Source organism: Dromiciops gliroides, chromosome 2 (assembly GCF_019393635.1).
Source record: "Dromiciops gliroides isolate mDroGli1 chromosome 2, mDroGli1.pri, whole genome shotgun sequence".
NCBI lineage: Eukaryota > Metazoa > Chordata > Mammalia > Microbiotheria > Microbiotheriidae > Dromiciops > Dromiciops gliroides.
The window spans coordinates 601,528,684-601,547,946 of NC_057862.1; the positions used below are offsets into that span (position 1 = coordinate 601,528,684).

Below are 19,263 nucleotides of genomic sequence, written 5' to 3' on the forward strand. Positions count from 1 at the left end.
ATCTAGCCACAAAATAAATAAGAAAGAAGTGAAAGAGATGAATAGAATACTAGAAAAGTTAGAACTGATAGATATCTAGAGAAAACTGAATGGGGATAGAAAGGAATATACCTTTTTCTCAGCAGTACATGGCACATTTTCAAAAATTGACCATGTATTAGGGCATAAAAACATCAGTCAAATGTAGAAAGGCAGAAATAGTAAATGCATCCTTCTCAGATCATGATACAATAAAAATTACATGTAATAAAGAGCCAGAGAAAGGTAGACAGAAAAACAATTGGAAACTAAATAATTTCATTCTAAAGAATGAGTGGGTCAAACAACAAATCATAGAAACAACCAATAACTATATTCAAGAGAATGACAATAATGAGGCAACATACCAAAATCTATGGGATGCAGCCAAAGCAGTGCTTAGGGGAAAATTTATAGCTCTAAGTGCTTAGACGAATAAAAAAGACAGAGGAAATCAATGAATTGGGCATGCAACTTAAATAGCTAGAAAAAGAACAAATTAGAAAACCCCAATTAGATACTAAACTAGAAATCCTGAAAATTAAAGGAGAAATTCATAAAATTAAAAGCAAGAAAACTATAGAATTAATCAATAAAAATAATAGCTGGTTTTATGAAAAAAACAATAAAATACATAAATCACTGGTTAATTAGATTAGAAAAAAGAAAGAAGAGAACCAAATTGCCAGTATCAAAAATAAAAGGGGTGATACTACCACCAAGGAAGTGGAAATTAAAGCAATAATTAGGAACTATTTTGCCCAACTGTATGCTAATAAATTTGACAATCTAAAGAAATGGATAAATATATACAAAATACAAAACTGCCCAGGTTTTACCTGAAGAGGAAATAAATCCTTAAATAAACCAAATTAGAAAAGAAATTGAACAAAGCAATTAATGAACTCCCTAAGAAAAATCCCAGGGCCAGATGGGTTTACATGTGAATTCTACCAAACATTTTAAAGAACAAGTAATTCCAATATTACACAATTATTTGGAAAAAAATAGGTGAAGGAGTTCTACCGATTCATTTTATGACACAATTATGGTGGTGATACCAAACCAGGCAGAGCAAAAATAGAGAAATAAAATTATAGACAAATCTCCCTAATGAATATTGATGTTAAAATCTTAAATAAGATATTAGCAAGGAGATTACAGCAAGCGATCACCAGGGATAATACACTATGACCAGGTGGGATTTATACCAGGAATGTAGGGCTGGTTCAACATTAGGAAAACTATTAACATAATCAACCACATCAATAGAAAACTAATCAAATCATATGATTATCTCACTAGATGCAGAGAAAGCTTTTGACAAAATACAGCACCCTTTCCTAATAAAAACACTAGAGAGCTTAGGAATAGGTGGAGCTTTCCTTAAAATAGTAAGCAGTATCTACCTAAAACCATCAGCAAACATTATATATAATGGAGATAAGATAGAGGCCTTCCCAATAAGATCAGGGGTGAAACAGGGATGTCCATTATCACCTCTATTACTTATATTGTACTAGAATTGTAGCTTTATCAATCAGAGTACAAAAAGGAATAAAGGATTAGAATAGGCAAGGAGAAAACAAACTATCACTCTTTGCAGATGATATGATGGTTGTACTTAGAGAATCTTAGAGAATCAACTCAAAAATTACTGGAAACAATTATCAACTTTAGCAAAGTAGCAGGATATAAAATAAATCCACATAATTTATCAGCATTTCTATACATGACCAACAAAATCCAACAGCAAGAGATAGAAAGAGAAATTACACTTAAAGTAACAGTAGATAATACAAAATGGACTTGGGAGTCTACTTGCCAAAACAAACCCACTAACTCTATGAACACAATTACAAAACACTTTTCACACACATCAAATCATATCTAAATAATTGGAAAGATATCAATTGCTCATGGATAGGCAGAGCTAATATAACAAAAATTGCAATCCTACCTAAATTAATTTACTTATTCATTGCCATACCAATCAGACTACCAAAAACTATTTTAATAGATGCATAGAAAAATAATAACAAAATTCATCTGGAAAAACAAACAAAAAAAAAACAAGAACATCAAGGAAAATAATGAAAAAAATGCACAGGAAGGTGGCTTGCTGCACCAAATCTGAAGCTCTACCTTCAAGTGGCAATCATCAAAACTATCTGCTACTGGCTAAGAAATAGAGTGGAGGATCAATGGAATAGACTAGGCACAGGAGACACAGTAGTAAATGACATTAGTTATATAGTGTTTGATAAATCCAAAGACTCCAGCTTCTGGGATAGGAATTCTGCATTTGAAAAAAACTGCTGGGAAAACTGGAAGATAGTATGATAGAAAATTAGGCCAGACCAACATTCTTACACCTTATGCTAAAATAAGGTCAAATGGGTATATGATATAGACATAAAAGTCTACCTTTCAGATCTTGGAAAAGAGAAACAGTTTATGACCAAACAAGAGTAAGGAATATTATGAAACACAAATGAATGATTTTGATTACATTAATTAAAAAGTTTTGTACAAACAGAAGCAATACATCCAAAATTAGAAGGGAGGAAGAAAGCTGGAAAACAATTTTTATGGCCAGTACTTCTGATAAAGGCCTCATCTAAAATATATTGGGAACTAAATCAAATTCATAAGAATCCAAGTCATTCCTCAATTGAGAAATCATCAAAGGATGTGAACAGGCAGTTTTCAGATGAAGAAATAAAAGCTATCTATTGCCATTTGAAAAAAATGCTCTAAATCACTATTGATTAGAGAGATGCAAATTAAAACAACTTTGAGCTACCACCTGACACCTATCAGATTGGCTAATATGACAAAAAAAAAGAAAATAATAAATGTTGGAGAAGCTATGGGAAAAATGGAACACTAATTGCATTGTTGGTGGAGCTATGAACTGATCCAACCATTCTGGAGAGCAATTTGGAATTATGACCAAAGGGCTATAAAGCTGTGCATACCCTTTGACCCAGCAATACCACTCTGGGGTCTTTTTCCCAAAGAGATCATGGAAAAGGGAAAAGGACCCACATGTACAAAAAATATTTATAGCTGCTCTTTTGTGGTGCAAGGAATTGGAAATTGAGGGGATGCCCATCAATTGGGAATGGCTGGAACAAGTTGTGATATCTGAATGTAATGGAATACTATTGTGCTGTAAAAATGATGAGCAGGAAGAGTTCAGAGAAAGCTGGAAGCACTTGAATGAACTGATGAGGGTGAGATGAGCAGACCAGGGGAACATTGTACACAGTAATCACATTATGTGTTGATAAACTGTGATAGACTAGAATTTTTCTCACCAATCCATCTGTACAAGGGAAGTTCAAAGGACTTATGATGGAAAAGGCTCTCCAAATTCAGAAAAAGAAAAGGAACTGTGGAATATGGATGCTGGTTGGACCATACATACTAACCATACTATTTCTTTTGGGTTTGGTGCTGTTGTTTTGCTTTTTTGTGGTTTTTTTCCTTTTTGCTCTGATTCTTCTCATATAACATGTCTAATGTAGGAATATGCTTAATGTTATTATATATGTGTGTGTGTGTATATATATATATATATATATATATATATATATATATATATATCACCTATATTTGATTACCTGCTTCTAGGGGAGGGGGGCGGGGGGGACGGAGAGAGAAAAATTTGAAATTAGAAATCTTATCTAAACAAATGTTGAAAACTAAAATAAATAAATTAATTTTAAAAAAGAAATATGACACATATGTAGGAAGTATGTCATAAACTTATACATACATGAATACACAGATGGCCCTACATTAGTCTGGGACTCCTTGGTATTTCTGAATTTCAATATTCTGCTTTGGTTCAAGATAAATTCAGATTCTTAGTTCTAAATCCCTACCTAATGATTTTCCTAGGTCAACAATAACAGAAGCAACAACAGTAACAGGAATAATTGTTTTATTTATTTACTTTTTAATTTTTAAAGTGAAAAAATAGACTTCAATTTATACTCAGAGTTCATCAATTATCTTCCTGGAGGTAGATATAATTTTTAATCATGAGTCCTTGAGAATTGTCTTGGATCATTGTATTTTTTGATCAGAGTGGGTAAGTCTTTCAGAATTGATCATCCTTACAATATTGCTTTTATTGTGTATATTCTTCTGGTTTTGTTTACTTCATTTTATACCAGTTCATATAGTTCTTCCCAGGTTTTTATACCCTTTTACTACAACTTGTTCAGCCATTTCCAAATGGATGGGTATCCCTTCAATATCTAATTCATTGTCACCACAAAAGAGGTACTATAATTTTTTGTACATATAGGTCTTTTTCCTTTTTCTTTGATTTCTTTGGGATACAAGCCTCTAGTAGTAGTATTGCTTGTGTAAAGTGTGGATAGTTTGATAGAACTTTATATATAGTTCCAAATATTTCTCCAGAATGGTTGGACCAGGTCACAACTCTGCCAATGGTGCATTAATTTCCATATTTTTCCACATACCCTCCAGCATTCGTCATTTTCCTTTTCCATCATGTTGGCCAATCTGATAGGTGTGGGGTGGTACCCTAGAGAACAATCATTTATTAAGAGTATACCTTATACAATGCACCATGCTAATCAATAGGTATACACACATGGTATGTACCATTACAGGGCTCATGTTCTAATGGGAATCTCAAAATGAAAATAATTATGCACATATAAGATATAAACAATGTAAATGGAAGGTCATTTAAGAGGAAAGGCACAGGGGCAGCTATGTGGCACAGTGGATAGAGCACCAGCCCTGGATTCAGGAAGACCTGAGTTCAACTCCATCCTTAGGTACTTAACACTAGCTGTGCGACCCTGGGCAAGTCACTTAACTCCAACTGCCTCACAAAAACAAAAAAAGAGGAAAGACACCAGGAATTAGAGGTTGGGTGAGGAAAAAAAAAACTTTTTAAAAAGTTTTTTACATAGTTTATTTATGCTCTAATGAACAATCCATATCTTCATGGATAAACATCCCGCTATAGTGTCTTTCATTCCTTCATTTGCCAGCACTGACATTTGCCTTTGCAGTACTCATGACTTTCTTCATTCTGTTCTTTCTTTCCTTTTGCTGCTTTCTTGATGTCTTTTTTTGTCTCGCACAGGCATGCCTTGCAAGTCTGTGCTTTGGTTCATTTTTCTTTACATAGTCAAGGGAATCATAAATCATGCCAAAGCTTGTTTTGCCAGCACCGAAATGGGTTCTGAATCCAGAGACAAAAATGACATCTGGAGTTGTCTTGTACATCTTGGCTGGTTTTTCTCGAATTTCAGTCTTGGGCACTGTCGCCTTTCCAGGATGAAGGATATCTATAACCATCTGTTTATGCTGAAGAAGTCTGTTTGTCATGAACTTCCTGGTTCTGATGGTTACAGTGTCATTCATTGTGGTAGACGGCTCCTCGAGCAGCAAGAGAGGTAAAGGGCAAAATAAATAAATAAATAAATAAATAACCTCTTAAAGGAGATGAGATTTGAGTTCCTGCTTGAAGGAAGCCAAGTAAGCTTAGAGGTAGAGATAAGGAGAGAAAGAATTGCAGAAGTGGGGGAAACCCAGGGCAAAGACATGAAGTTTAAGGAGATGAAATGTTATGTGTGTTGGGGCAGCTAGGTGGCACAGTGGATAGAGCACTGGCCCTGGATTCAGAAGGGCCTGAATTCAAATCTTACCTCAGACACTTAACACTTGCTAGCTGTGTGACCCTGGGCAAATCACTTAACCACAATTGTTTCACCAAAAAAAAAAAACTATCAAAGAAACAAACAAACAAAACAAACAAAAGAAATGCGAAAATGCTGTGTGTGAAAATTAGCAAGTAAGATAGTTCTGCTAGATCATAGAGTATCAGAGGGAATAAAGTTTAAGAAAGGTGGAAAAGCAGTAATGGGCCATGTTGTAAAGATCTTTCTTACCAAATAGAATGTTTTATATTTGATGTTGGAAGTAAAATGGAGCCACTAGCATGTTTTTGCATACGGGGAGCTGGAAAGGGAGAGGAATGACATGATGAGGTTTACACTTAAGCAAAATTACTTTGGCAGCTATGTGGAAGATGGATAAGAATAGGGAAGGTCTTAAAGCAGGGGATCAATTAGAAGGCTTTAAAAAAAAGAGACCAAAGTACACGTGATGAGGGTCTGCATTTCATTATTGGCTGTATGGGGAAAGGAGGCATGTAAAGGAGAAGTAATAAGAATTGATAACATATTGGATATATGGGATAAGTGGAAGTGAAGAATTAAGGATGTCAATGAGTTTTTCAAGCCTCAGTAATCAGGAGGATGCAAGTATTCTCACCAGTAATAGGGAAGCTGGGAAGGTAAGCAGTTTGAAGGGGAACATTTTTTTTCTTCTATTTTGACATGCTGAATTTAAGACGTCTATGAAATATTCAATATGAGATTGGCAAAAGGGAATGGGTGATATAGGAATGGAGCTCAGGAGAGAGATTAGAGCTGGATATGTAGATCTATGAATAATCTACATGGAAACCCATGGGAGCTGACAAGATCACCAGGTGATATAGACGGAAAATAAAAGCAGTCTGTAAGGGCCTAAAATTCTAGCTATGATGCCTAAAATCTAATTAGTGGTCATCTTAAATTAGAAGCTTTAGCAAGAGTTTAGACTTTTAAGTATTGATTAAAGTGCATCAGAAGTTAGTGAGGAGAGAGAGAGAGGTAAAAAGCAGATTTCATCTATCTAAGAAAGCCCAGAATCTGTGTTCTCACCAAACTCAGTCCCAAAAATGAAGAGCCCTGCCTCAGGGGCTTCTCCCAGAATCCCCCTCTGACACTGGAAACTGGGCTGCCCTCATACACATCTCCAAGCTAATTGGTTGGTAGCACTGATTGACAGGACTCAGACAGCAGACACAACTTCTGGATACCAAAGTCACATGGTTTCTTTTCATGTCGGACCTTCCTTGAAGTATCTTTCTCGACAGGTTGGTAGCGCTCTAAATCACACAATTCTCAAGACAGAGTGTTGGGAGACACTTATATTCAGTAATAGTGTTTTGGAATCAGATTGAGAAAGAGAACAGGTGGGTAAGAGGGCAATCAGAAGGGAACAGTGTCACAAAAACTCAGAGAAATGAGACTATTCATGAGGTCATGGTGATCATATTGTCAAATGCTTCAGAGAGATAAAATAGTATAAAGATGAAGAAAAGCGCTATTAGATTTGATGAATGATCATTTGCAACTTTGGAGAAGGGGAAGGGAGAAGAATAAGCATTCATTCATTTCTGTGCTCATTCATTCATTCATTCGTTTGTTTTTTGCGGGGCAATAAGGGTTAAGTGATTTGCCCAGGGTCATACAGCTAGCAACTGTTAAGTGTCTGAGGCTGCATTTGAATTCAGATCCTCCTGAATCCAAGGCCAGTTCTGTGCCACCTAGCTGCCCCCAGAATAAGCATTTATTAAGCTTCTACACCTTAATGTGCCAGGCATTATGCTGAGTGCTTTATAAAAATTATCTCATTTAATTCATTGATGAAGTCAAAAGCCACATTGCAAAGAGTTTAGAAGAGAGTGAGAGTAATTGGGAACACCTAGTACAGATAGTTTTCTCAAAAAAGCTTTGAAAAAAGGGGAGGAGATACATAAGATAATAGTGTGGATGCTTGGATTTTTCAAGATTGATGGAAACATTGGCATGTTGGTATACAGGAGAGGAAGTCATAGATAGGGAGTGACTGAATTTAAATGAGATGGAGTAAAGATAGCAATATCAAACCTCTGGAGAAGACCAGAGGGGCCAGAATCAAGGATACATGTAGAACAGATTCTCTTTGTAAGGAGAAGGGTTAAGCTGATGAAATATGAAATCAGGGCAAAAAATTTTAATAAAAACAGAATAGCAAGATAAATACACAGGAAACTCTCTCTTCTACTTCCAATGTAGAATGAGGCATTATCTTTCAGTTGTCTGTTGCAGATTATTTCTAATGCCACCATCCCCCTTCTTGGAAGGGCCAACAGGGAAGAAAATCATTGAGAAACTAGAGAAGATAAGGGAATTCAGTAATAAAGATGATGAAAACTCCAAATTCCCTTTCCTTTGTTCTGGGAAGAGACCTCCAGTCTGGCATTCCATGCCATCCCTTTGCTTTCATGCAACTAATAGAACTGGGGATTTCTGCAACTGGGAGCTCATAGTAGAAAGCTGCATCTGCTTGTTGCTTGTGGCTATATTCTTTGTGAGTGCTGCTATTCTAATGTAAGTGAGACACAATGGCATAGAGTTAAGACAGATACTGGAGAGTATTGATGATCCTGGCAAAAGACTGCAAATAGAGACCTATAGCAGTGCAGGGCCAGGAGGACAGAACCAGGCATTGAAGTGGAGAATACCCTGCATTAAAACTAGCAGCTGGTATAAAATCCTCAACACTTTTCCCCATTCTCCAATTGCTTATTGAGCTGGTCCTATGAGTTCTAAAACTTGCAATCTCTTCCCTTATTCATTCCCCTTCTACTGCATGGGAGGGGAGGGGGGGAAGTCCATTGGTAGAAACAAGTTTCTTTAGTCTTGCTCTTTGAACATTTTTTTGTAATCTTTTGTGCTTTGCTTAGCTTCAATTCTTTTGATAATTCCCTTACTATATTTCATTGAATTGTGTGGTCAAAATTTTTTTGTTTCAGTTATATTAATGAACTCTTTTGGTTGAGAAAAAGAGATTTCCCAAATGTAGGATGGAAACTCAAAGAGAGAAATTTAAAATTTCCTACTTCAGTATTTTTGTAGCTTATTTTACATCATATGCCTTTTAATCCCTAGGCCACCACTAAAACACAACAATCTGTGTGAATTCAGGGCAAAGAAGGAAGGTATTAGTCTGAGAGTTTTGTAGGCCAAGTATGTTCTGGTGAGAAACAGGAATACAATATGTTTTGGGAATACCAACACATGCACACTGAGTGCCACTCAACAAACTCATTGGTATAACACCACCTAGGGGCCAAAATACACATTATACTGCCTAACTGATTGATTAAGTAACTATTTTTCTACAAGTTGCAGAAAACAGAAGGAAGGGGCCATTTGTGGATTGTTATCATTTCTGCAGCACCAGAAAGTATAAATTCGATCCACAATACCTGTTACATCTAAATCTATAATCCAATGATCCTTCAGTTTCCTATGCTGCCAATAGGAAAAAGGATGTTTCCATAATGTTGACTCAGGTGAAACACCTCCCATAGTCTGCTATACTTTCTTGTTGCTCCTTCTCTGCCTTTGACACTACTGCATACTACTTCTCTACATAATCGTAACTTCTATCAGATTCTAGCCTTGCTATCTTTGCTGAGATACTACCATCTTTTTGAGGTATATGGAATGTTCAGGGAGGATGAACACCCCTGGTATGAGGACTTTCTGTGGCTCTGAAAAGCTTTAGAATGCACAGTGGCCTTATCCCAATAAAACCCATCTCAGTCAATAGGCTAAACCAGGTTGAAGGTAATTGACAGGCCTCAAAACTGTCATTGAGTTAGGGAGATGTCTACTCAAATCATGTTAAGATGTCTCTGTTGATGAATGTGTAGATGGGAACAATTTGTTCCAACATCCATGAAGATGGATGAAGCAGGTGCTGTGGAATGCTTAGAGCTTGGTCAGACAGTGAAGACATCAAGGACAACCACTACATACCAGGCCACTGCCAGCCATCTTGACTTTTGTCTTGCCACTGGATTTGGATGACTCCAGAAGACAGAGTGAGGCTGATGATTTTTTGCAACTCTTCCTCACTTGAATTCACATGCAATTACTTCTGATGTCATTAGTTCTCTTCCAAAATAAAGACTGAACAATAATAACAGTCATCTACTTTAGCTTCTTTTGGCTGCCAGACACTCATCTTTCTCAAGGTGAGTATTAATACTATTTTATTAGACTGCAAAAAAAGACCAAAAGAGACCCAAGGTTAATTAGTACATTTGGTAGCCAGGCACATATCCACACCCAGTCAACACAGCCAAGGATCTTCAAATCAAAGCTTTTCTTAGTTCTCTCTTAACAAGAACTCTTTCAGGTTCACTTTTTATCTATGTTAAGATGAATAAATTTATTTCAGATCCCATTAGCCCCTGAAATCTAGCACCTGGCTAATTCAAATCACTATGGAGATATACTTACCAACCCCAGAGAATCATGGTGGAGTTGGCAAGTCCTGCCCTCTATTTAGGCACTTATACTTAGCTCATTGTATTTATTACATTTTATTCCAAGTAAAACCAAGCAAAAACTTCTAGTCTCTAGTGGAGAGGTTTAATTTGTGGTCACACATCATTTAACATTCATTAATTGGCATATAGCAGTCAGAAATAATTTTCCCATGTAAAAAGTATGATCTACATTCGAACAGAATTTAGAAGATAAAAAAGTAAGTCATCTACAGATGAATGATGCACAATACAAACTGTATAGAAAAGTTGCATTCAATAGGCTAAATATATGTCAAGCGTAAATACATTAAAAAGTATTATATGTTGCACACATTGCATTCACTCTATTCAAAGTTATTGGCTGGTGACATATGCAACTCCCTCTTCTATTACCCTTAAAACACAATAACTAGGGGCAGCTAGATGGCACAGTGGATAGAGCACCGGCCCTGGATTCAGAAATACCTGAGTTCAAATCCGGCCTCAGACACTTAACACTTACTAGCTGTGTGACCCTGGGCAAGTCACTTAACCCCAATTGCCCCGCAAAAAAAAAAACAACACACACACACACACACACACACAATAACTAACCCTGGTTGATGCCTATCTTCACTTATTGTCAGTTCTATACCGTCAGAACCATTGATATTGTACTACTCCTAAACTCAGAAATGGTTCAGATTGGCTATTGCTGTGTATCCCCATTGTCAATTCATATAGGTGACTTCTATTCCTTTGGAAACTTTAAAGGTAGGAATATTAGAACAATGTAGGAAGAGAGAATAAGCTTGTATTTAATGCATACTATGTGTCATTTACTGTACTAAGTGCTTTATAAATATTATCACACTTGATCCTCACAACAACCCCAGGATATAGGTGCTATTATCATCTTCATTTTATAGTTGATGAAAATGAAGTCAAGTAATATGCCCAGAGTCACACAACTACTAAGTTGCAGTGAGATTTTACTTAATTACTTATTGTTAATTTGTATTGATTTTGATCAGGTAATTAATTTATTCATATTTTATTCATTTTGTAAAATTAACCATATTATTCATTGTGAGCTTAGCCCTCCTCTTATTGTTTCATTGAAAGATGCCTTATGTGCAGTTTAATGACCACAAGGACAAACAACTTGTCTGCATCCAACAGTTTTTCTAACAATGAAGAAAACAACCCTGAATGTTAGTTCTCCTTTACCTGAGTGCTTTCCACCCATGAAATTCCAATTCAATCAGGAATCAATAGCATTAACTCTTAGGAAATATCAACCAGAATACAAGGCCTTATTCTCTCTTAGAAAGTGCCAACCACAGGACTTTCCAGAGGTTGTTGATGCAGATGTTTGTCCCCCTGGTGAGAAGTTGTTAACTTGTGATTAAGCACTAATCAATGAGGAGTATACCTCTGTTATGCCAGAATTATGTCATTGTCTATTTTGGGGTTCCTCTATATAACTATATAAGAGCTGTCTAGAATGTCAGATGCATCCTTGGCTACTGAGGATCTTTGGATCCCTTTTATTGGCAATTCCTAGCCTGTCTAATAAATGGATCATGCCTAGATCTCTGAGCCTCAGTTTCTCTTATTAGCAATTTTTTATTTCAAAAATATCTAAAGCTAGATTTTAATTCAGGTGTTCCTGACTCTAGAGCCAATACACTATTTACTGTGACTCCTAGATTCCCCTAGAACAAGATATTCGTTGGGCATGGACAACCTTAGAAGAGTTTAGAGAACTTTAAGAGGGTTCCCTCTTCTTCAGAATAAGAAAGCAGATCCTTTTCACATGAGGCATCATGCATTTATAACAGTTCTTCTGTAAATAATATATGGGACAATAAAGATCATCTAGTCCAATCCTTTCATGTTATAAATGAAGAAAACTGAAGCCCAAATAGATTAAAAGACTTGTCCAAGTGCATACAGACTGTATCAAAAAGCAGAGCAATGATTTAAGAAGGGTCTTTTAAGTCCAAAATCAGAGTTCTTTCTCTACAATGTATTGTCATTGTATGTTAGCAGAGTTTGTGTTTACTTTATAAAATTATTACAGGTATTTTCCAGTTCTAAAACTCCATTTACACTTATCCCTTCCACATCAAGACTTTTCCCTATTGTTGTCTTGATATATCATGGCTCAGCATAAGAAATTAAATAGGAATTTTTCTGGAGTTTTGCAGAAGCCACAGATGACACATGAAGACTAGTATATGACATAGAAAAATTTAGAAACACAAAAATGCATAAATATGTGTAAAATATTGTATAATATAACTTACTTTCTCTTTTAATACCATAATAATTCTGATTTCTCTGGTATGAAAGGAGAGCCAAAACATTTTACAGGGATTTGCCAGATCATAGTGGCACTGCAAACCTAACTCCTGAAATGTGGGAGGTATAACTGTAGTTATCATATATTGGGTTGTAAGCCATCCATATTGTGGTACAAAATAGGAATGAAACAAGATGATTTTTTAAGTGTATACTTTGTACCCTTCAATCGAGGGTTACATCCGCAACAGAAATCATAGAATCACAGAATTTTCCAGTTAGAAAGGATATCAGAAATTACATTCAATTCCCAAATCTTATAGTTAAATTGATGTCAAGACAATCCAAATGGTTTGCCGTATTTCATAAAGCTCATTAGTTACAGTTACCTTTCCTTTTTCTTTCTTTTTTTATAATTCCCATAATAGGTAGTATACATAGTCATGTTTGGTGCATTATGCATACTTGTTAATCATTTTTTCTTAGTATTACCAGTACCTTTCTCTCAACAATACTAAGAACTAGTCAGCTATGCTACATCCCTCAATTAACTTTACTGATACTTAAGATTTGTGTAGCATGGGTTATCTTTTTACTTCTCTGGCATACTGGAAGACTTACCAAATAAGTTCATGTTAGAGAACATTTGCTACTAAATGGTGGGGAAAAATAGGAAAGATTGATCACTTCTCCATTTTCTCAAAATCAGTTCTTCAGCCCCAAAATAGAATCAAAGACAAATTTATTCACATTGTAATTTTGTTGAGAATTTTCCCTGATTAAGCATATCATGAGTGTGTCTGTCTGTCCATCTATGGAGAGCTTTAAGTTCATTGCAGATGAGGATTATTTGAAGGAATTGTGGATACTTACACTAAAGAAGAAAAGACTCAGCAGAGAGATGATAGCTCTCTTCAAGTACAGCTATTTTGCAGAAGAGGGATTCAACTTCTATTGAATCACAGAAGAGAGAATTAGGTATAGTGGTTGGAAACTGCAAACTGACAAGTTTAGATTTGAGGCAAGGAAAAAATTAAAACAATTAGATCTCTAAAGAAGTTGAATGGGCTGGTTAAAGAGGTTCCTCATCATTGGATAACTTCAAACAAAGGCTGGATAGCAATCTGTCATGTGTGTAGTAATAGGGGTTATTTTTTGGGTATAGGTCAACTTACCTGTCCTCTGAGATGCCTTTTAATTCTAAAATTCTGTGATTTGTTCTGTTTGTATATGGGTATGGAGGGGAGCAGAGCATGTGGATGCACATGTGTTTGCATAATAGTTCCTTCTATTTAGAAGCACCTTTTTAGTCATTGGTAAATATGAAAAATTCTCTGAAAATATTAAGGGAACATTATTTATAGATAAAAGGTTATCATGCCCCTTCAAACTAGAGGTAGTATATGGTAACTTTATTATATATTCAAAAGAAAAAGCAAGTTGTACATAATAGATTTGTAGTTTCATGTGCAATCATCTTTTTTGTTATACTATGTTATGGAAATGCTTATTTTATTGTATAAATAAAAAATAAAAAAACATTAAAATGTAAAAAAATATAGGCCATAATTTTAGTCAAGAACATTTACTCATGAACTCAGTGAAGACATGTTCTCAGTTTCCTGAGGACCATGCAATTGCTAGGACAATGTGAACTTTGGGTTGGTTGCAGCCATTCTGGAAAGCCCTCTGTAATCATATTGGCCACATTCTAGAACTTATCATGCCTTTAACATATGGAATATCTTTAATCTGTCCATCATCTGGAGACAGCTTTGGCTGACCCATATGCCCTCACAAAACCAAAATGACATTCCCAGCTTTTTTCATCCTGTTGCCCAATTTAGATATGAAATATTTGTCTGTCTGAATCATATCCAAGGGCAGGAGAAGCCATTAAGAAACTAACAGGGCAGTCTGGGTGAGAAGAAAACAAAATGAAATTAAAAAATGCAAGAGGACTGAGTTAGTAGAAAAGATGGAACAACTATTAAATAATTCAGGAATCATAGCCCAAAGGAAAACAGACACTGAATGGAAATGGAGGAAATAAATAGATCAAGGTACACAGCAAAAGGAAAAAATAAAGTGGAAAAAGGAAGAGAGGAAGATGAAAGAACTCACCCAGGGGAAAGAGGTAAGAATGCATCTCTGGTCTTAGTAGGAATGTTAATAGCCAAATATTATAATAAAAAATAAGACATGCCATGTATTTTCTTGGCACCTACTGAAAAGGCCCAAGGCAGTTTCTATTTAATATTCACAGCATATTTGCACAGTAGAAGGCCTTTTCTCTGACCCTATTTAACAAATGGGTAAGCTGGAAAATGGAGCAGAGTTAAGTGACATGTCATCATTGGGTAGAAAGAAATTTCCAGAATTCATGATCCCAGGCAACAGATAATATGATTGCCTTCTTTGTTACTGCACCTGGAATTAATTTGAAATTTTGGAATCCATTTTGGATTCAAGAGATTAGGAAAGCCTGAAGCAAACAGGAGAGAGAAGGAATGTAAACTCTGCCCAAGTGATGCACTTTTGACACCCACATTAACTGGGAGTGAGCATTCTGAGTAAGAGCTGTTTATTTCATGCTATCTTATCTGCATTATCAGTAGGGCATACCATTTAGGTTTTTTTCTGAGTATTGCAAGTGGGTTTTCCATGAATGATTTATTTTCAGTCAATTAGTATTTATTTATTAGACAATTACAATGTACCAAACTCTGAGATGTATAGAATATAAACATAAAACTTGTATTTTCCTTAGGGTGACAATGTGTCATTGCATTGGCAAATTCATCAATGTGGGCACAATGTCTACTGGTATACATCCTAACCCATCTATGTCTTGCTATTCTATATAATTTTTATATGTGTCCTTGCAAATATCTTCTACAGAGGAACTGCCCAATGCACTGGAGGCCTGCTGCTGGGTCATGGATACCATTACAGTCAATCTGTTATCCCTTAATTCTCACCTTCTTTTCTAGTCATATACATCTTTGGTGATATTATTTTCACACATTATCATTCAAAGTCATGGCTGATAATATGCTACAGACTTCATATACTCCTCATACATCTTTACAACCATTTGGGTTACATTCATTTATAAGTCTTCTGTGATTGTGGTGCTGTCACAACACCACAGATAACAATTTCTCTGTGCCTTAATACTTGAACTTTGTAAATTACTGCAGCCAAGAAATTCATCATCCTGGATTGAAACTGGTGATGAGCCTCTAATAATATAGCTAAACTATTCCGGAAAAAATAGGCATAAAATCAAACAACAGGCCCAAACCCCAAGCCTTTCCAACATGTTAAGATCTTCCAAAAATTGTGCTTCATTGGTATGTTCTCCAAGAACACAGGATCAGTCACCTTGTGATGAAGTCTAACTCTAAAAGGACTACTACACTTATAATTCTGGACAATATATTCTAAAGGCCAAATGAGTAATATAAACGATAGGTTAGGATTGGGTTGGTGAAACAGAGTGGGCTGAGTGTTCCCTCCAGTCATTATGATGTATGTCTCTTTGTTATGCATTCAAAGGCAGGCTGTGAAAAGGAATTATTCTGGCCAAGAAAAAAAAAGATTTCTTTCTTTCTTTCTTTCTTTCTTTCTTTCTTTCTTTCTTTCTTTCTTTCTTTCTTTCTTTCTTTCTTTCTTTCTTTCTTTCTTTCTTTCTTTCTTTCTTTCTTTCCTTCCACCCTTCCTCCCTTCTTTCTTCTCCTCCTCCTTTGCCTTCTTATTTTTTCCCTTCACCTCTTGTTCTTTCTTCTCTTTCTCTTTCTTTCCCTGCCCTCTCTCCCCAACTCTTGTCCTTCCATACACAATACTCCCCACTTATGGTAAGCTAACTACATTTGAGGAATCCAACCTGTGATTTAAGAGAAAATAAAGGAACAGTGAGTTAAACCAGTCTGTGTACAGAGAGATTTATTCACAAGGAGATCACTTACTGGACACTCAATCAATCAATCACCTAATAAGTGCTTGTTTTATGCCAGGTACTATGCTAAGCAGCAGAGATACAAAAAACAAGTAAACACAGTCCTTCTTCTAAAGGTGAGGAGGCCTCATGTACATAAATTAGTAGATATAAAAAAATAGTGGATAGAATATAGCTTTAGAAGGAAAAGTAATAATCACTGAAGAGACTAGGGAAATCCTCCTACAAGCTACCTCTTAAGGGAAGTCATGGAATTGGAGAGTCAGAGATTAGGAGGGATGGCATTCTGACTGTAGTGCTCACTCTGAGATCACTTACTATAATTACACCATCTTGGCAAGATAGGTTTTTTGTTTTTGTTTTTTTAAATAGTAAACATTTTTAATTTTAGTTTTGAGTTCCAAATTTCATCCCTCCTTCTCTCTCTCCCTTCCCCCTCCCTAATGTAGTAAGCAATCAGATATGGATTATACATGTACAATTATGTAAATCATTACCATATTAGTAATTTTGAACAAGAAAACTTGAATAAAAGGAAAAAATGAAAGTGAAAAAGAGCATGCTTCAGTCTGTGTTCAATCAATATCACTTCTTTCTTTAGAAGTGGATAATATGTTTCATCATTAGTCCTTTAGGATTGTCTTGGATCTTTCTATTACTGAGAATAGTTAAGTCATTCACAGTCCTTCATCAAACATTCTTTCTGTCTGTACACAACATTCTCTTGGTTCTCCTGACTTCACTATACATCAGTTGATACAAGTCTTTCCAGACCTTTTTTTTATTGAATAGAATTTTATTTTCCAAAATATATGTAAAAACAAATTTTACCATCAATTTTTTTGAAAAAAATTTGTGTTCCAACTTCTCTTCCTCCTCCATTCTCACCCCCACCCACTAGAACTCAAGCATTTCATAATAAGTTATACATGAAAACATTACCACATTAGCTAGGTTGTGAGGGAAAACAGTTAAAAGAAAAAACCCAGGGGGTGGCTAGGTGGCGCAGTGGATAAAGCACTTTCCCTGGATTCAGGAGTACCTGAGCTCAAATCCGGCCCTTGACACTTACTAGCTATGTGACCCTGGGCAAGTCACTTAACCCCCATTGCCCCGCCCAAAAAAAAAAAACCTTCAGAGGAAAAAAAGTTTAAAAAATGTGTTTCCATCTCTTTTTAGATACTATCACTTCTTTCTCTATAGATGGGTTGGCATTTTCATAAGTCCTTCAGAGTTATATTGGATCATTGCCTTGCTGAAAATAACCACATGCTTCCCATCAGATCATCCCCCACTATTGCTGTTAATTTGTATATAGTACATTTCACTCTGCTTCAGTTCATGTAGGTCTTTCCAGGTTTTTCTGATAGTATCCTGTTCATCATAACCTGAATAAAGTACCTTAAGCTTGACAAAGAGTTTTCTTCATATTAGCCCGGCAAATTAGGTACTATATGTTTTGCCATTATAATCAATCATCATAATTATTTCCCTCCATCCTTTTCCATTCCCATGATATTTACTCTATTTTCTATCTTCTTTTAACCTATTCCTCCTCAAAAATGTTTTATTTTTGCCTGTCCCCTCCCCTACTCTGCACTCCCTTTTTTCACCCTTCCTTCCTTATCCTCTTCCCCTCACACTTTTCTGTAGGGTTAAATAGATTACTTCTCCCAACTTGGTGTGAATATTATTCCCTCCTTGAGCCCACTCTGATCAGATTAAGGTCTTTGAGCTAACTCTGTGTTCCAAATTTTCTTCCTCCCTCCCTCCTCAACCATCCCTATGAAATCAAGCAATTCAATATGTCATACTTGTGCAGTTATGCAGAACATCTTTACCTTCCTCGAAAATGTTTTGCTGTTTACTGCTCTCTCCCCCAATCTGCCCTTCCCTCCTTCCCCTCTTTACCCCTCACCTTATCTTCCTCTCCTCCCTCAGGGCAAAAATATATTACTATACCCACTTGAGTATGTACGTTAGTCCTTCTTTGAGCCAATTCTGATGATAATAAGGTTCACTCACTCCCCAATTCTTTCCCCCTCTTCCCCTCCCCTCCATTAGCTTTTTCTTGTTTCCTTCATGTGAACAACCTCTCCCCAGACCATCTCTCCCCTTACTCCTCACCCAGTCTATTTCTCCTACACCTCAACCCTATTTTAAAGATGTCATCATGGGTTAGTTAGGTGACACAATGGACAAAGCACCATCCCTGGACCCAGGAGGCCCCAAGCCCAAATCTGGCCCCAGACATAACACACCCCACCCTGTCTGCCCCCAAAAGAACAAAACATAAATGCTTTACAGATATCACCCCTTCATATTCAGTTCAGACCTGTGTCTTCTGTGAATTCCTTACTGAGATAGCTCTTATGAGTTTGAAGTATTATCTTCCCATGTAGGAATATAAAGAGTTTGATCTTTTAATATCCCTCATGAAGTCTTTTTCTTGTTTATCTTTTTATGCTTCTCCAGGGTCTTGTATTTGAAAGTCAAATTTGCTATTCGGTTCAGGCCTTCTCATCACAAATGCCTGAAAGACCTATTTCTCATTGAAATCCCATTTTTTCCTCTGAAAGATTATACACAGTTTTGCTGGGTATGTGATTTGGCTGTAGTCCCAGTTCCTTTGCCCTCTGCAATATCATATTCCATGCCCTTTGGTCCTTTAATGTAGAAGCTGCTAGATCTTGCTTTATCCTTATTGGAGCTCCACAGTATTTGAATTCCTTTTTTCTAGATGCTTGCAATATTTTCTCCTTGACCTGGGAGTTCTGGAATTTGGCTA

At 36.1% G+C, this 19,263-nt stretch overlaps 1 protein-coding gene across 1 annotated transcript; it reads right to left on the reverse strand.

The window, feature by feature from the left end:
* Positions 1–5,049: 5,049 nt before the first annotated feature.
* Positions 5,050–5,436, reverse strand: LOC122740102 (40S ribosomal protein S24-like). The gene has a single exon (XM_043981948.1). It carries the CDS (start codon positions 5,434–5,436, stop codon positions 5,050–5,052), a length of 387 nt encoding a protein of 128 aa, XP_043837883.1.
* Between the last annotated feature and the right edge of the window lie 13,827 nt (positions 5,437–19,263).